Raw genomic sequence first — 12,719 nt, forward strand, 5'->3', positions numbered from 1 at the left:
CTGGCGCTAAACTCAGCAATGCAGGAACCCTTGCACCATAGTGCAAGGGTTTCTGCGTTGCAGGGGAAGATTGTTTATGTGCAAGAAGGTGTCCCTTCCTGCAGATAAACAATCTCTAAATGGCATTTTGTAACTTCTATGTGTGCCGCTTAGTGCAGCACACATAAAGGTTGCAAAACGTCATTTTTTTAATGATTATTTATGTGCAGGAAGGGCCACCTTAATGTACATAAACAATCAATGGCATTTTGCTGTTTCTATGTGTGCTGCACAACACAGCACCCATAGAAATAGCAAAAAATTGGAGAAATCAAAAATTTTTCCTCGTTGCGTCAGGGTAAGACCAGGTTCTTCCTGGTCTTAATTTTGCCGCGGACTTCTATTCACATCACCCTTGTAAATATGGTGCAGCGTCAAAATCAATGGGTGTCCACCACAACGCCCATTTCCCTCTCCCCTTTCACGCTAAGTAAAACGTGAAAGGGTGCCTTATTCACAAGGCGGCTTTAAGCCACGTTACGTGAATAAGGTAGAGCCCCTATCGGCACTACAACGCTGTGAAAAGTGACGTGTGGTGGTGATAGGGGCTTGTAAATATGCCCCCATAGAGTTATGGAAGTGTAGGATGCAAACATTTGTCTTGACAACTTTTTATAATTAAGTTTTCCTTCCATCTTACATGCCGCGCAGAGATGTGAAAAGTGAACAAGTTATCAGCAATTTAATTTGGCATATATTGAATGCTTAAATATCCCTCATCACACACATCAGACACTCTAACAACTCACCACAATAACTAACGACAATGAAAGAACTCAAAATATGCAGAAGAAACCCTAAGATGATCAAGAATCTTGTGAGGACATATAAAGTGCTGAAGTACATTCAGGATATGCTGATACCACACTAACCTAAAAAGTAGGTATTTATGCATGTGCACTCAGCTAAAAGGTTAGGTTCAGATGAAGACATTTTATTAGATTGACACACCAACCTATCCAGTACATGGTGATTTGAGGGAAGGGGGCATTTAATTACTGGGAACCAATCCTGGTCTATAGTATGAGTACAATAAAATCATAACAGATTTGTGGTAAGCTAAAGAGGATGCAGTTCTACTGTATTTATAACTGATTACGCGCAGAGCGCGTAGGGGTGATATTTTGTTCATTTAATAAAAATTCTCCATCTCCTTACCGTGTAGTCATCAACCCCAAGTCAGCAGTCATTCGCTCTCTTCCATGGTGCTTTAGATACCAGCGAATGTCTGACCATTGACACCTGTTGAACCCGATTTGCTTTCCAGGTACTGCCGGGGTGATCATCTCGCTCAGTCGCATATTCACCAAAATGCTCTTACCTGATGAGAAGGCCAACACCATCATCTTCTTCTTCATCTCTATCGGCATCGAGCTCATGTGCTTCATCCTCCACTTGCTGGTGAGGCGCACACACTTTGTCCGCTATTACACTGCTCGTGCCCGGGAGGGTGCTCCAGAGCCCAGAAGTGCTTCTCGCCATGGAAATGGCTACCGAGTTCATCATGACGCCATTACAGAGGAAGTAAGATTTGTAAGTTTCTATTTCTCTGAGATACAGATATTATGTGTACTTATGGTTCTTCTTCTGAGCAAGGCATTACAGGGGATTTTTACCCCTAATGGAAGGGATTGTATCATTGTTGCCGGGCGGGGACCTCAATCACAATTTGTGTGACTTAGCAGCTGGGGGGTGCGGACCTATGGGGATAGGTGTAGATGAATCGACCCCTCATTTTCTTCATAGGGACGGGGGGGACTTACTGAACGAACTATTAGCATCTTTTAATTTAAATTTTGTTAACAGATTATGTACTCCCTGTGTTGATTTCAGTGCAACCTTTGTGGGGAGAGGACATGGTACCACCATTGACTACATTGTGGCATCTGAATGTTTTGCTTCATGGTATTTTGATTTTTGCACTCATTTGGTTGGGTTCAGTGATCATCTTCCCCTTTCCTTTAATATCAGATGCCCGCAGGTTCAACATAATTCCTTGATAGAGAGACTGTCTTGGTTGAAATCTTGTGAAATGCCTAGACCTAATGGGTACTCTATTAAATGGAGTTGTAATAATGCAGAGTCCATGCATAATAAGATCGTCAGGGGTTCTCTTGATCACATTGAGAGGTGTCTAGATGAAGAGACTTCTAGTGAGGATGTGTTGAAAGCCTTTAATACTATCTCTTATAACATCAGAGAAAGTTTGTCACAGAGCGGGCGAGATACTTCTCAAAGTAAATCGACAGATTCATGGTTTGATGCGGCCTGCTCTAAAGCACACTCCCTTTTGAAGGCAGCATTACATAATAAGATTAGGGACCCGGTAGAGGTGGCTATCTGCAGAAAAAATTACCGAATGACCAGAAGTAACTGCAAGAAAAATATTAAGCAGGAGGCCTGGAATAATTTGGTACATGCAGCCCATTGTAAGGACAGCGCCTTATTTTGGCGTGCAGTTAATGCACCGTTTTTCAATACTATAAATAGCGCGAGGATTGAGGTCGCCATTAGCGAATCCTCTTGGATTGACTTCTTTTCGGAAGTCTACAACCCAGGGGAGACCCTAAAACTAGTTGATTTGGAAGGTTCAGATAAAGAGGTATTGCGGACCTTCAACCAAGTTCACTTGGGAATCTCCAATGACGAAATGTCCACCGCTATAAAACAGAGCAAGGGAAGTAAGGCCCCGGGAATCGATGGGGTTCCTATCGACCTGTTTAAATATTCGGTAGATTTGTGGTCCCCTATCCTGAAAAGATTTATGGATGCAAGTGGTGAGCTGGGCCTCCCCATAACCTGGTGTGACTCCGTCATCATCCCTATCTTCAAGAAGGGAGATAGACAGAGTCCCTCGTGTTATCGACCCATTTCCCTTCTCGACTCTTTTATGAAGATTGTGGGGAGGGTTGTCCTTAACCGATTATCATCTTGGGTTGAAGACGTGGGAGTCCTATCAAAGGTCCAATACGGTTTTCGAGAGGGGATGGGTACCATCGAGCAGGTTCTAAATTTTACACTCCTTCAAGGAAAATATGTACAGGCCAAGGCAGGAAAATTGTATGCGGCATTTGTCGATCTCAGTGCCGCGTTCGATTGTGTTAGGCACGACCGGCTGTGGGAAGTACTGGAAAAACTCAAAATAGATAATTCTATAATTATATTTTTAAGACAATTATATGCTGGGGATAGGGCAAGGGTGAGATTCGGCGTCAATGGTGAATGTACTAAACCTTTTCATGTGAAGCGAGGGGTGAGACAAGGGTGTGTCCTTGCGCCCCTCCTTTTTAATCTTTATACGAATGATCTCGAAGAGGTTTCGGCGTCTAAAGTTATAGATTCTCCTAGAATCAACTCAAAACAGGTAGTGTCCCTATTATACGCGGACGACGCCGTCATTATGGCAAGAACTGAGAGGGGTTTGCAGTTAGCCTTAGATTCATATATTAATTTTATGGATCACAGGGGATTGTCCCTAAATGTAAAGAAAACCTTTGCAATGGCATGTACCAGAGGTAGTTCTAAAAACTGTAAATTGTTCGCTGGAAGGGATAAAGTGCTGACTACTAAAACCTTTACATACTTGGGAGTAGTATTGGAGGCCGCTGGACACTGGGGCCCAGCACTTAAGAGTAGAACCCTTTCGTTTAAAAAGGCCACTGCAGCTCTCATGGCCTTTTCGCGCAAAATGGGTAAAAGACCTCCAGATATCTTACTTAAGATCTATTTTGCCAAATGTGTAAGTACAGCAATTTACGGGGCAGGCGCCTGGGGCATTCTTGATTCTAGAGACATACAATTTGTAGAAAATGCTTTTCTAAGGTTTATTTTAGCCGTTCCACATAGTACTGCAGTGTTTAATTGCCACGCTGATCTAGGGGTTCGTCACATCAGCGATCTGATTGCGATGCAGCCATTACTTCTCTGGCACAGGGTTTGGACTACAGATGAGCTAGCTCTAAACAGAGAAATTTTACTCGATGTCATGGCCCTTGACAATTCTCACAAAATACCCTGGCTAACTTACATTTGTAAGTTTTGCCTTGACTTGGGTAAACCCGAGTATTACAATGAACCGGGGGGGCTATGCAGGATCAAAAGGGCAGCTCTTAAAAAAGAATGTTGGACCCATCTAGAATCTCTGAGGCTAGCGGTAGAATTGAGCAAAGTTTCGGTTTTTCGCCACCACTCTTTGCTCACTTCTGTAAATATGCAGTCTTATCTGATCTGGTGTCCTAGGGGCTTTGACAGGTACCTACTCACCAGATTCAGATTCAACATTTTTTTCCGCTTAGTGTCCTTCCCTCAAACTAATGATTGGTCCAAAAAACTTATCTATTGCCCGTGCGATGGAAGATCTGTCCAATCTACTCTGCACGTGATCTGCTTTTGTGGCTTTTATCATAACGAAAGAGTCCGATGGATCAAACCACTTCTGAAAAAATGTGGTTCTTGGCGACACTGTCGGATTGCTTTGTTGTATCTTCAGCTCTTAGAAGATGAATTTTGTGTGGCAATTATGATTAATTTCCTAAAAAGTGTCTTCTTAAAAAGGAAAACTTTACCATGTTCTTAAATGATGATACTTATCCTGTATTGTACAGTTTTTTACTAATTTGATTGTTGTTGATGCTTTTATGATTTTATATTCTTACTAAAATCGAATAAAGCTTTTCTACTACTACTATGTGTACTTAGGACCTTTTAACCTGTACTAGTGATGAGCATTGCATCACCAAACTCGTACTTTAAACACAACTAGAGATTCTGGCATGGCAGGTGGTTGAGAAGCATGCAGGTTGACATAACCAGGTTCCGTCAAATTCACTATTCATTCTTCATAAGGAACCACAACAGAATTTACAGAATATGGATCCTACAGATCATCATTGGATACCATTATAAGAAATATACATTTGTGTTACGTTCTACTAAAATATTGAGTTTTATTATTTTTGACTTGTACCTACAGGTACTGCACAATATCGATCGACCCATTTATCATTAAGGTAAATAAATGTAGAGTTAAGAACACCTAATCTAAACTACCCAATGTAGGCGTACCTTAAAAATAAGTTAGTAGTGGATATTTTGGAGTCGATATAAGTGCAGATCGATATTATGAACCTTGATGATTTGAGATACAACCTTTTGAATCTGTGGTTGCAGAGGAAAGATGCGTTTTCCCTAGAGAAAGCTTCACATACATTTAACATAATTGCATGTTCAAGTCATACAAACTTGATACTAGCGAAAGAAGGCTCTTTGGCTGGATTTCTGGAGCAGAAGAGTAGAGGCTTTGAAATGGAGTCATGGCTGAAGATTATACAGAAATTATATTCAACAAAACCACCCTAATTTGTTATACTCCAATGCATTTAACACAGTTCCACCACCAAGAAAGTATAATTAAAGCTTCTAACTAATGTTCCCATAGTCCTACTCCTGCTCTAGAAAGAATGTAGAAGAGGACATGTTAATCCTGGACATTTGGTAAATGTATACACCAGATGAAGTAAAACTATAGAGCATGTTCCTGGATTCTCTGCTCTACACATGGGACCAGCAGGAATATGGATCTGCTTAACCATCAAACGTACCTGAGCCCTTATCAACACACACATTGTCTGTTAACCAGCGCCAGCTCTCTTCTGGTCACTACAGGATGTAGGGTAAAGATATTTGTGGGATGTTGTTTATCTTCTCTTCTTCAAGACTAAGATAACCATTTCGTAAGAACGGCTTAAGGTGTACCTTCTCAGAAGAGCATTTGAGGACCTATGTTAATTCATATAGCGCCTAATGCCCTAAGGTGCCTACATAATAACACTCTAATCCGGTACAGGTTTACTGAAATATGAGATCTCAGATGGTAAACACACGTGGCACTATCTATTCTTTATTTCAGAAACTGTTTGTAGTCTGAGGGTCTTCAGAATGGTGTGCGTGTGCTCCCTTAATTTGTAACTGAGGGGCACATATAACAAATAATCACGCAGTGCAGCAAGTCACCTGCGCTGTGTAATAGGGAAAGGGCAGGAATGTGCCGTACTTAACAATATACAGCTATATGGCACATGCCTATCATTTCCCAGCGCTGGAGTACAATGTGCTGCCTAGAGCCAACGCAGGCACCCTTGCAGCATAGTGAAAGGGTGCCTGCATTAAAAGTAGGATTGTTTTTGTGCAGGAAGGGATGCCCTCCTGCACAGAAACAATCCCCTGAGGCATTTCCCTCTTTCTATGTGCGCTCCTTCTATGTAGAGTTTTGTGGCACAAGGCCGACACAACTCCTACATAAACTTGCCCTTCAGTATTTATTTAAGATGGAATTCTTGAGCCATGGCTTGGAGGTTTGGAGGAGTGGCAGTTGGGAGATGTTTCCTTACTACTTGGTCCATGGTGGTTACTGCTGTGTGCCAATAAACACAAGTGCCTTGTGCTGAGGTGTTGGCTTAATTTAGATGTAGGACAATACACAACAAAACCCAGTACCATATGAATTATATAATTATATATGTAATACATAATTACAAGGGATTAACTGATTATTTATAATGTGAACCATCGGTGCACATAGACATTTCAGGAAATAATAAAGCACACTGCATATTGTCACCAAATGAGTAAAAGTTTAGGCTTGCAGCCTTAATGACTCCTTCTAAAGCTATGAATCCTTAAACTGGGTAGATTCTTAGAGCTCCTCCTAATGAACGCGCTTTGAGTATGACTCTGATTTTGAAGCTAACAGCTGCCTGGAGTTAACACACTGAGAGAGCTTTTGATAAAGTCTCCAAGCTTGTTGCAGCTCCACTCTTAGAAAATAGGGTGGTAAATGAAAACATTTATTTGTATTGGTATTTAGGCAGCAACAGAAGCAGGTGGTTCATGGCAAGGACATGGATATTCACAAAACTATCCACTAGCCCAATGGTATCCGGCTAAATGCTGACCATGTGTGCTAGATCAAGTGTTCAGAGTATTTTGAATTAATAGATGCACAAATATGTCACAGATGTATTAAGTTTATTTGAAGTGGCTTAGTATATGGTACCAGAGTGGAAAATGTAGTAATTCACTTCTATATGATAGGACCAGTCGAGCCCAAACTGCTAGGCCGGGTCCTCCCTGAACCGAAACACAGGCAACCCTAGACCAGTTCCGCTGGTTGCATGGTGCGCATTCCATCTATCACTTTTTTGTATGCTTCAGTGCAACAACTTAAGTGAGAATGGTTTGCCCCGATGTGGAGTCTGCACAAACTACTCCACTGAAATTAAGCTGTACCCAACTAATGAGCCCTAATAAAGGTGAAACTGGTCTTGGGTTGCTTGTGTCCTGACTCAGGTAGGACTTGGGTTGGCAGTTCAGGCTGGACTGTTTCTAATGGAGCAAGGTCAAGTGATTTGCAACCAAACTGAGGGGGCATGGTGTGCAAAATAATGATGCAGCCGAGTAATTGCCAGTGGTTGAGTTTAATTCAAGCATTCCATCCATCACTTTTTTGTATGCTTCAGTAGGACACCCTAACTTTACAAAAGCAGAAATTCCACAAAATGGACAGAATTGCATGCATATGTAAATTCTGCTTGAAGGACGAAATTTCCCCAAACCTGATTCTGGGAATTAGAATTATGATATTGCCCTAAAAAATACACTTGTTAAACATAGGTGTGAAAATAGGCTTTCAACTTAAACTCAAAGTGTTGTAGGTGACTCAAAATATTCAACACAAGTGGATGAATAATGTCGAGGATAGCAACCTTTTGTTCTGGGTTTTGAATCACGACTGAGTAACTTGAAGAGCTGATCTAGCTCATCGTGGTGTGCTGCTTGCCAAATTGTTTTATCTCTTCTTCATTATAAACTTCAAAGTCTGGATCTCTAATATCAATTAGAGTACAGCTTGAAAAGGAAAATTACAGACAAGGCCCAATTCACAAATCTTTTTCTATGAGTAGTTGTGCTTACACCCGTCTTAGGTACCTATTACTACTTAATATCAAGTTGTGATTTAGAAAGCGTAGTGGAACCCATAATGTTTGAAGTCACACCTGGGTTAACTATCCTAAGCCCCGTAGATGTGTTTATAGCGTAGATCTCTTTGGAGAAGACAAAACATATAGGTACTTTCCACCTCCTCCTTCCGCCTTTGCAGTTAGCATTGCTGGAGTTTTTAGAAAAACGATAGACCAGCCAGAGAACCACTTGTAGGATTTAAGGCGATGTACTTCCTAAATATACAAGAAATTGAATAACACACAAGAACCTAGGAGGTCTAGAGGCCAAGCAAATTGCTGGCAAAAAACTGGCAGGAATTATCTCTATGTCAGTTGGTGCCCCAGTCACCATATAACAATGTGTGCAGAAGTAGAGAAGAAGAAAAGGGGAGCAGTGATATCTAATAATCAATTAGAGAACTTATCACACCAAATCCAGTACATGTGTATATTGTGAATAACCATCAAACAAACCAAATGATCAGTCCTATCACTTGGTCGTCCACACTGTGACCTGGCAGGTCCTTAGATCATCTAGACCATATGCCACACAGTCTTAATAAATACTGGATACGGTCCACAGTGTACCTCCAATTGTTGGTCAGATTGTGATGGTCAGTAGGAAGTGGTGAAAAACAGTGCAACATACAAAAAAACAGTGCAACATACAAAAAAAGTGCAACATACAAAAAAAAAAAGTGGTGAGTCTTAAAATAGGGTGATATGTCTGAAACAGATACTTTAATAGAAACCAGGCACATCCCCTAGTTAAAAGATAGGAACAGCGCAAACGACAGTATGGAACAAATGACTGTCGCAATTCGGGCCAACATGTTTCTGCCTACCGGGCAACACATCCCTTGGCTTTCGTCAGGGCCACTGCTCTAAAAGGTTGCTACTGTTATATGTGTTAGAAAACAAAAATATATATGACAAATCAGTGAACAAGAGTATAAGAGTAGGGACGATACAACCTGTACCTACAGTTATTTACTCATCCTCCTTGTCAGTAGGTGCTCAACGCGATCTAAAAAACATATATGTAATAAAATAATAAATTTGCTCACCCAACATGACAGGGGACTGGACCTCACCTCACCTGGACCGTGCTCAGGTATACCAGGTCCTAAATATACACACATCTCTGCATTATAAGCTCATTTTGTTTAATATGTGTTTATTGTGTGGTAATCTATGTAAATTGTATGTATTATATTTCTCACCATAATAACAGATAACCCAGGAATACAGAACATAAAAATGAACAGAATAAACACCCCACAAACATTCTTTATCAGACACCCATAATGTTTTAGTCTAACTACTCTGCTTAGCGCTGCAGCGCGAGTGCCACTACACACAATTGGGACATTTAAAAAAGCCTCTGGGGGACTGCTGACACGGCGCTCCTAGATCTGTACATTGGAACGCTTTGGGGGCATTGTATTTACGGCGCTTTATCTTGTAACGCTGATTTAAATAGCGCGATTCTGAAGCAAGCGTAGTCAATTACCTGAGCCCCAGCCTACCTTCAGTTTCGTTTTTCCCTACGCTGCCGCCATCTTAAGTTTGTTGTTGTTGGTGCCTCAGAGCCCGGCCCCCACAGCCCGCCCCGCCTCCCTGCTGACCCTCCCTCGCCCCTCCCCCTCCACCATCCATATATGACAGATGCATTCTCGCGCAGCGTTCATGCGCAGCGGTCGCGCCCCAGTTGCGCCGAAGGTGCGCCAAAGGTAAGCCCGTCTACGCCCGTCCGCGCCTGGACCACGCCCAGCGCCAGACCCCCTGGCCCCCGTACCACCCACCCCACCCGCATTACATACGACGCCTCCACCCTTTTAGCCCTAAACCCCGGTCCACTCCCCAACTGCGCCCAAGCCGCTCCTGGACACACCCATGGACCCTTCACATACAACTCCTGCAAGTATGAGAGCACCAAGTCCAACTTCTCATCCACTAACACCAAACAGAGATCTGACACCAACCACCTAAAATGCATCCTGCTCAACACCCGCTCGGTCCACAGACACGCCATCGACCTTTGGAATCTACTAGACACCATCTCTCCGGACGTCGCCTTCCTAACAGAAACATGGATGAACGCCTCCTCAGCCCCAGACATCACCATTGCCATCCCGGAAGGCTACAAGATCATCCGAAAAGACCGCACCTACCAAACAGGAGGAGGCATCGCTATCGTCCATAAGAATACCATCCGCATCTCAACCAGTTCAGACATCAACCTCGCTAGCGCCGAACACCTTCACTTCCAGATCCACACCGACCCCAAGACCACACTCAGAGGCACCCTCCTCTACAGGCCACCAGGACCCCGTGCACAATTCAGTGAAGACATCACTGACTTTATCACCCCTCACGCCCTCCCCTCCGAGGACTACATTCTATTGGGAGACCTCAATTTTCACCTGGAAAAGAGCAACAACAGCAACGCCACCGCCCTTCTGGACAATCTCGCCAACCTCGGACTCCAACAACTTGTTAATACCCCCACTCACTACGCAGGTCACACACTCGACCCTATCTTCACCTCCAGTAAACATATCTCCTTCAGTCACACCACAGTTCTCCATTGGACGGACCACAGCTGCGTTCACTTTACCTACAAAAAGACCACAACCCACAACCATCCTCAACCTACTCTGCGAAGAAACTGGAACATAATCACCATTGACCAGATCTCCTCATCGCTTCTTCAAAACCCCCCTGCCCACTCTTCGAACCCCAACCAAGCAGCCATTAACCTCACTCAATGGCTAACCAACAGCGCCGACAACCTAGCACCTTTGAAAAAACGTCAAATCAAACTAGGCAGCAAAAACGCCCCCTGGTTCAACGATGATCTTAAGAAATCCAAGAAACTCTGTCGCTCCCTCGAGGAGGCATGGAAAAAAGACCCAAACACCAGCACCAGGGACGCTTTCAAAAACGCCACCCGCATACACCACCAACTGATCCGGACTGCCAAGAAAGCCGCATTCAAAGACCGACTAGACAACAACGCCCACAACAGCAAGGAATTATTCAACATCGTCAAAGAGTTTACCAACCCCACTGCCAACTCCAACGACATCACTCCCTCTCAAACCCTTTGCGACTCCCTAGCTTCGTTCTTCCACAACAAAATCGCAGACATCCACAACAGCTTCGACAACCAACCCGGAGACCAACCCACCCAACCTTCTGCCGTACCTTCACCCCCCTTGAACATCCTTTATGACTGGAACCCAATCTCCACCAAGGACACCATCCGCCTGATGAACTCCATCCACTCAGGATCCCCCACAGACCCATGCCCTCACCACATATTCAACAAAGCAGATTTCATCATAGCACCACACCCCCGAGACGTCATCAACTGCTCCCTCAACTCCGCCACCTTCCCGGAAAGCTGGAAACACGCCGAACTCAGCGCACTTCTGAAAAAACCCACAGCTGACCCCACCGAGCTCAAAAACTTCCGCCCCATCTCGCTCCTTCCATTCCCGGCCAAAGTCATCGAGAAAGCTGTCAACAACCAGCTCGCCGCCTTCCTCGAAACCAACAAATCCCTCGACTCCTCACAGTCCGGCTTCCGAGCCAAACACAGCACTGAGACCGCACTCATCGCAGCAACAGACGACATTCGAACTCTACTGGACAATGGAGACACAGTCGCCCTCATCCTCCTCGACCTCTCCGCAGCCTTCGACACTGTCTGTCATAGCACCCTGTTACAACGCCTCAGAAACATCGGAATCCAAGGAAAAGCACTGGAATGGATCACCTCGTTCCTTGCCGGAAGAACTCAGAGAGTCCGCCTCCCACCATTCAAGTCAGAGGCCACTGAAGTCATGTGCGGCGTGCCACAAGGATCTTCACTCAGCCCCACCCTCTTCAACGTATACATGAGCCCCCTCGCGGCCATCGCACGCCAACACAACCTCAACATCATCTCCTACGCTGATGACACTCAACTGATACTCTCACTCACCAAAGACCCTAACACCGCCAAAACCAACCTACATGAAGGAATGAAAGAAGTAGCCGAGTGGATGAATCACAGCCGTCTGAAACTGAATTCAGACAAAACAGAAGTCCTTATCTTAGGTACCTCCCCCTCCGCCTGGGACGACTCTTGGTGGCCAGAGGCCCTTGGAAAAGCACCCATCCCGACGGACCACGCACGGAACCTGGGCGTCATCCTGGACTCCTCACTCTCGATGACCAGACAAGTCAACGCCGTTTCATCATCTTGCTGCAACATTCTTCGCATGCTCAAAAAAACATTTCGCTGGATCCCCACCGAAACTAGAAAAACGGTCACCCACGCACTGGTTACTAGCCGTCTGGACTACGGAAACACCCTATACGCCGGTACCACCGCAAAACTCCAGAAAAAACTCCAACGCATTCAGAACGCATCAGCAAGACTCATACTAGACATCCCGCGTAAAGACCACATTTCTGGTCACCTGAAAAACCTCCACTGGCTCCCCGTCAATAAGAGGATAACATTCCGCCTCCTAACCCACGCACACAAAGCACTTTACGAACTTGGACCCAAATGCCTCAACACACGACTTTCCTTCTACACCCCCTCCCGCCAGCTACGCTCTTGCAACCAAGCCCTTGCTGCTGTACCTCGCATCAACAAAACCACCATGGGAGGAAGATCCTTCT

General features: G+C 44.3%; 1 protein-coding gene across 2 annotated transcripts in view; it reads left to right on the plus strand.

The window, feature by feature from the left end:
- The window catches only part of SLC29A4 (solute carrier family 29 member 4), a 197,284-nt gene that overhangs the window by 145,200 nt on the left and 39,365 nt on the right, over positions 1 to 12,719 (plus strand). The window contains exon 7 of one of the 2 annotated variants that reach the window (XM_078665017.1): positions 1,307 to 1,572. In XM_078665017.1, the coding sequence (XP_078521143.1) occupies positions 1,307 to 1,572 (266 nt within the window). The remainder of the gene's footprint in view (positions 1 to 1,306; positions 1,573 to 12,719) is intronic. The other variant, XM_078665018.1, reaches the window with a different exon arrangement.

This window comes from Lissotriton helveticus, chromosome 10 (assembly GCF_964261635.1).
Source record: "Lissotriton helveticus chromosome 10, aLisHel1.1, whole genome shotgun sequence".
In the NCBI taxonomy this organism is placed as follows: Eukaryota; Metazoa; Chordata; class Amphibia; order Caudata; family Salamandridae; genus Lissotriton; species Lissotriton helveticus.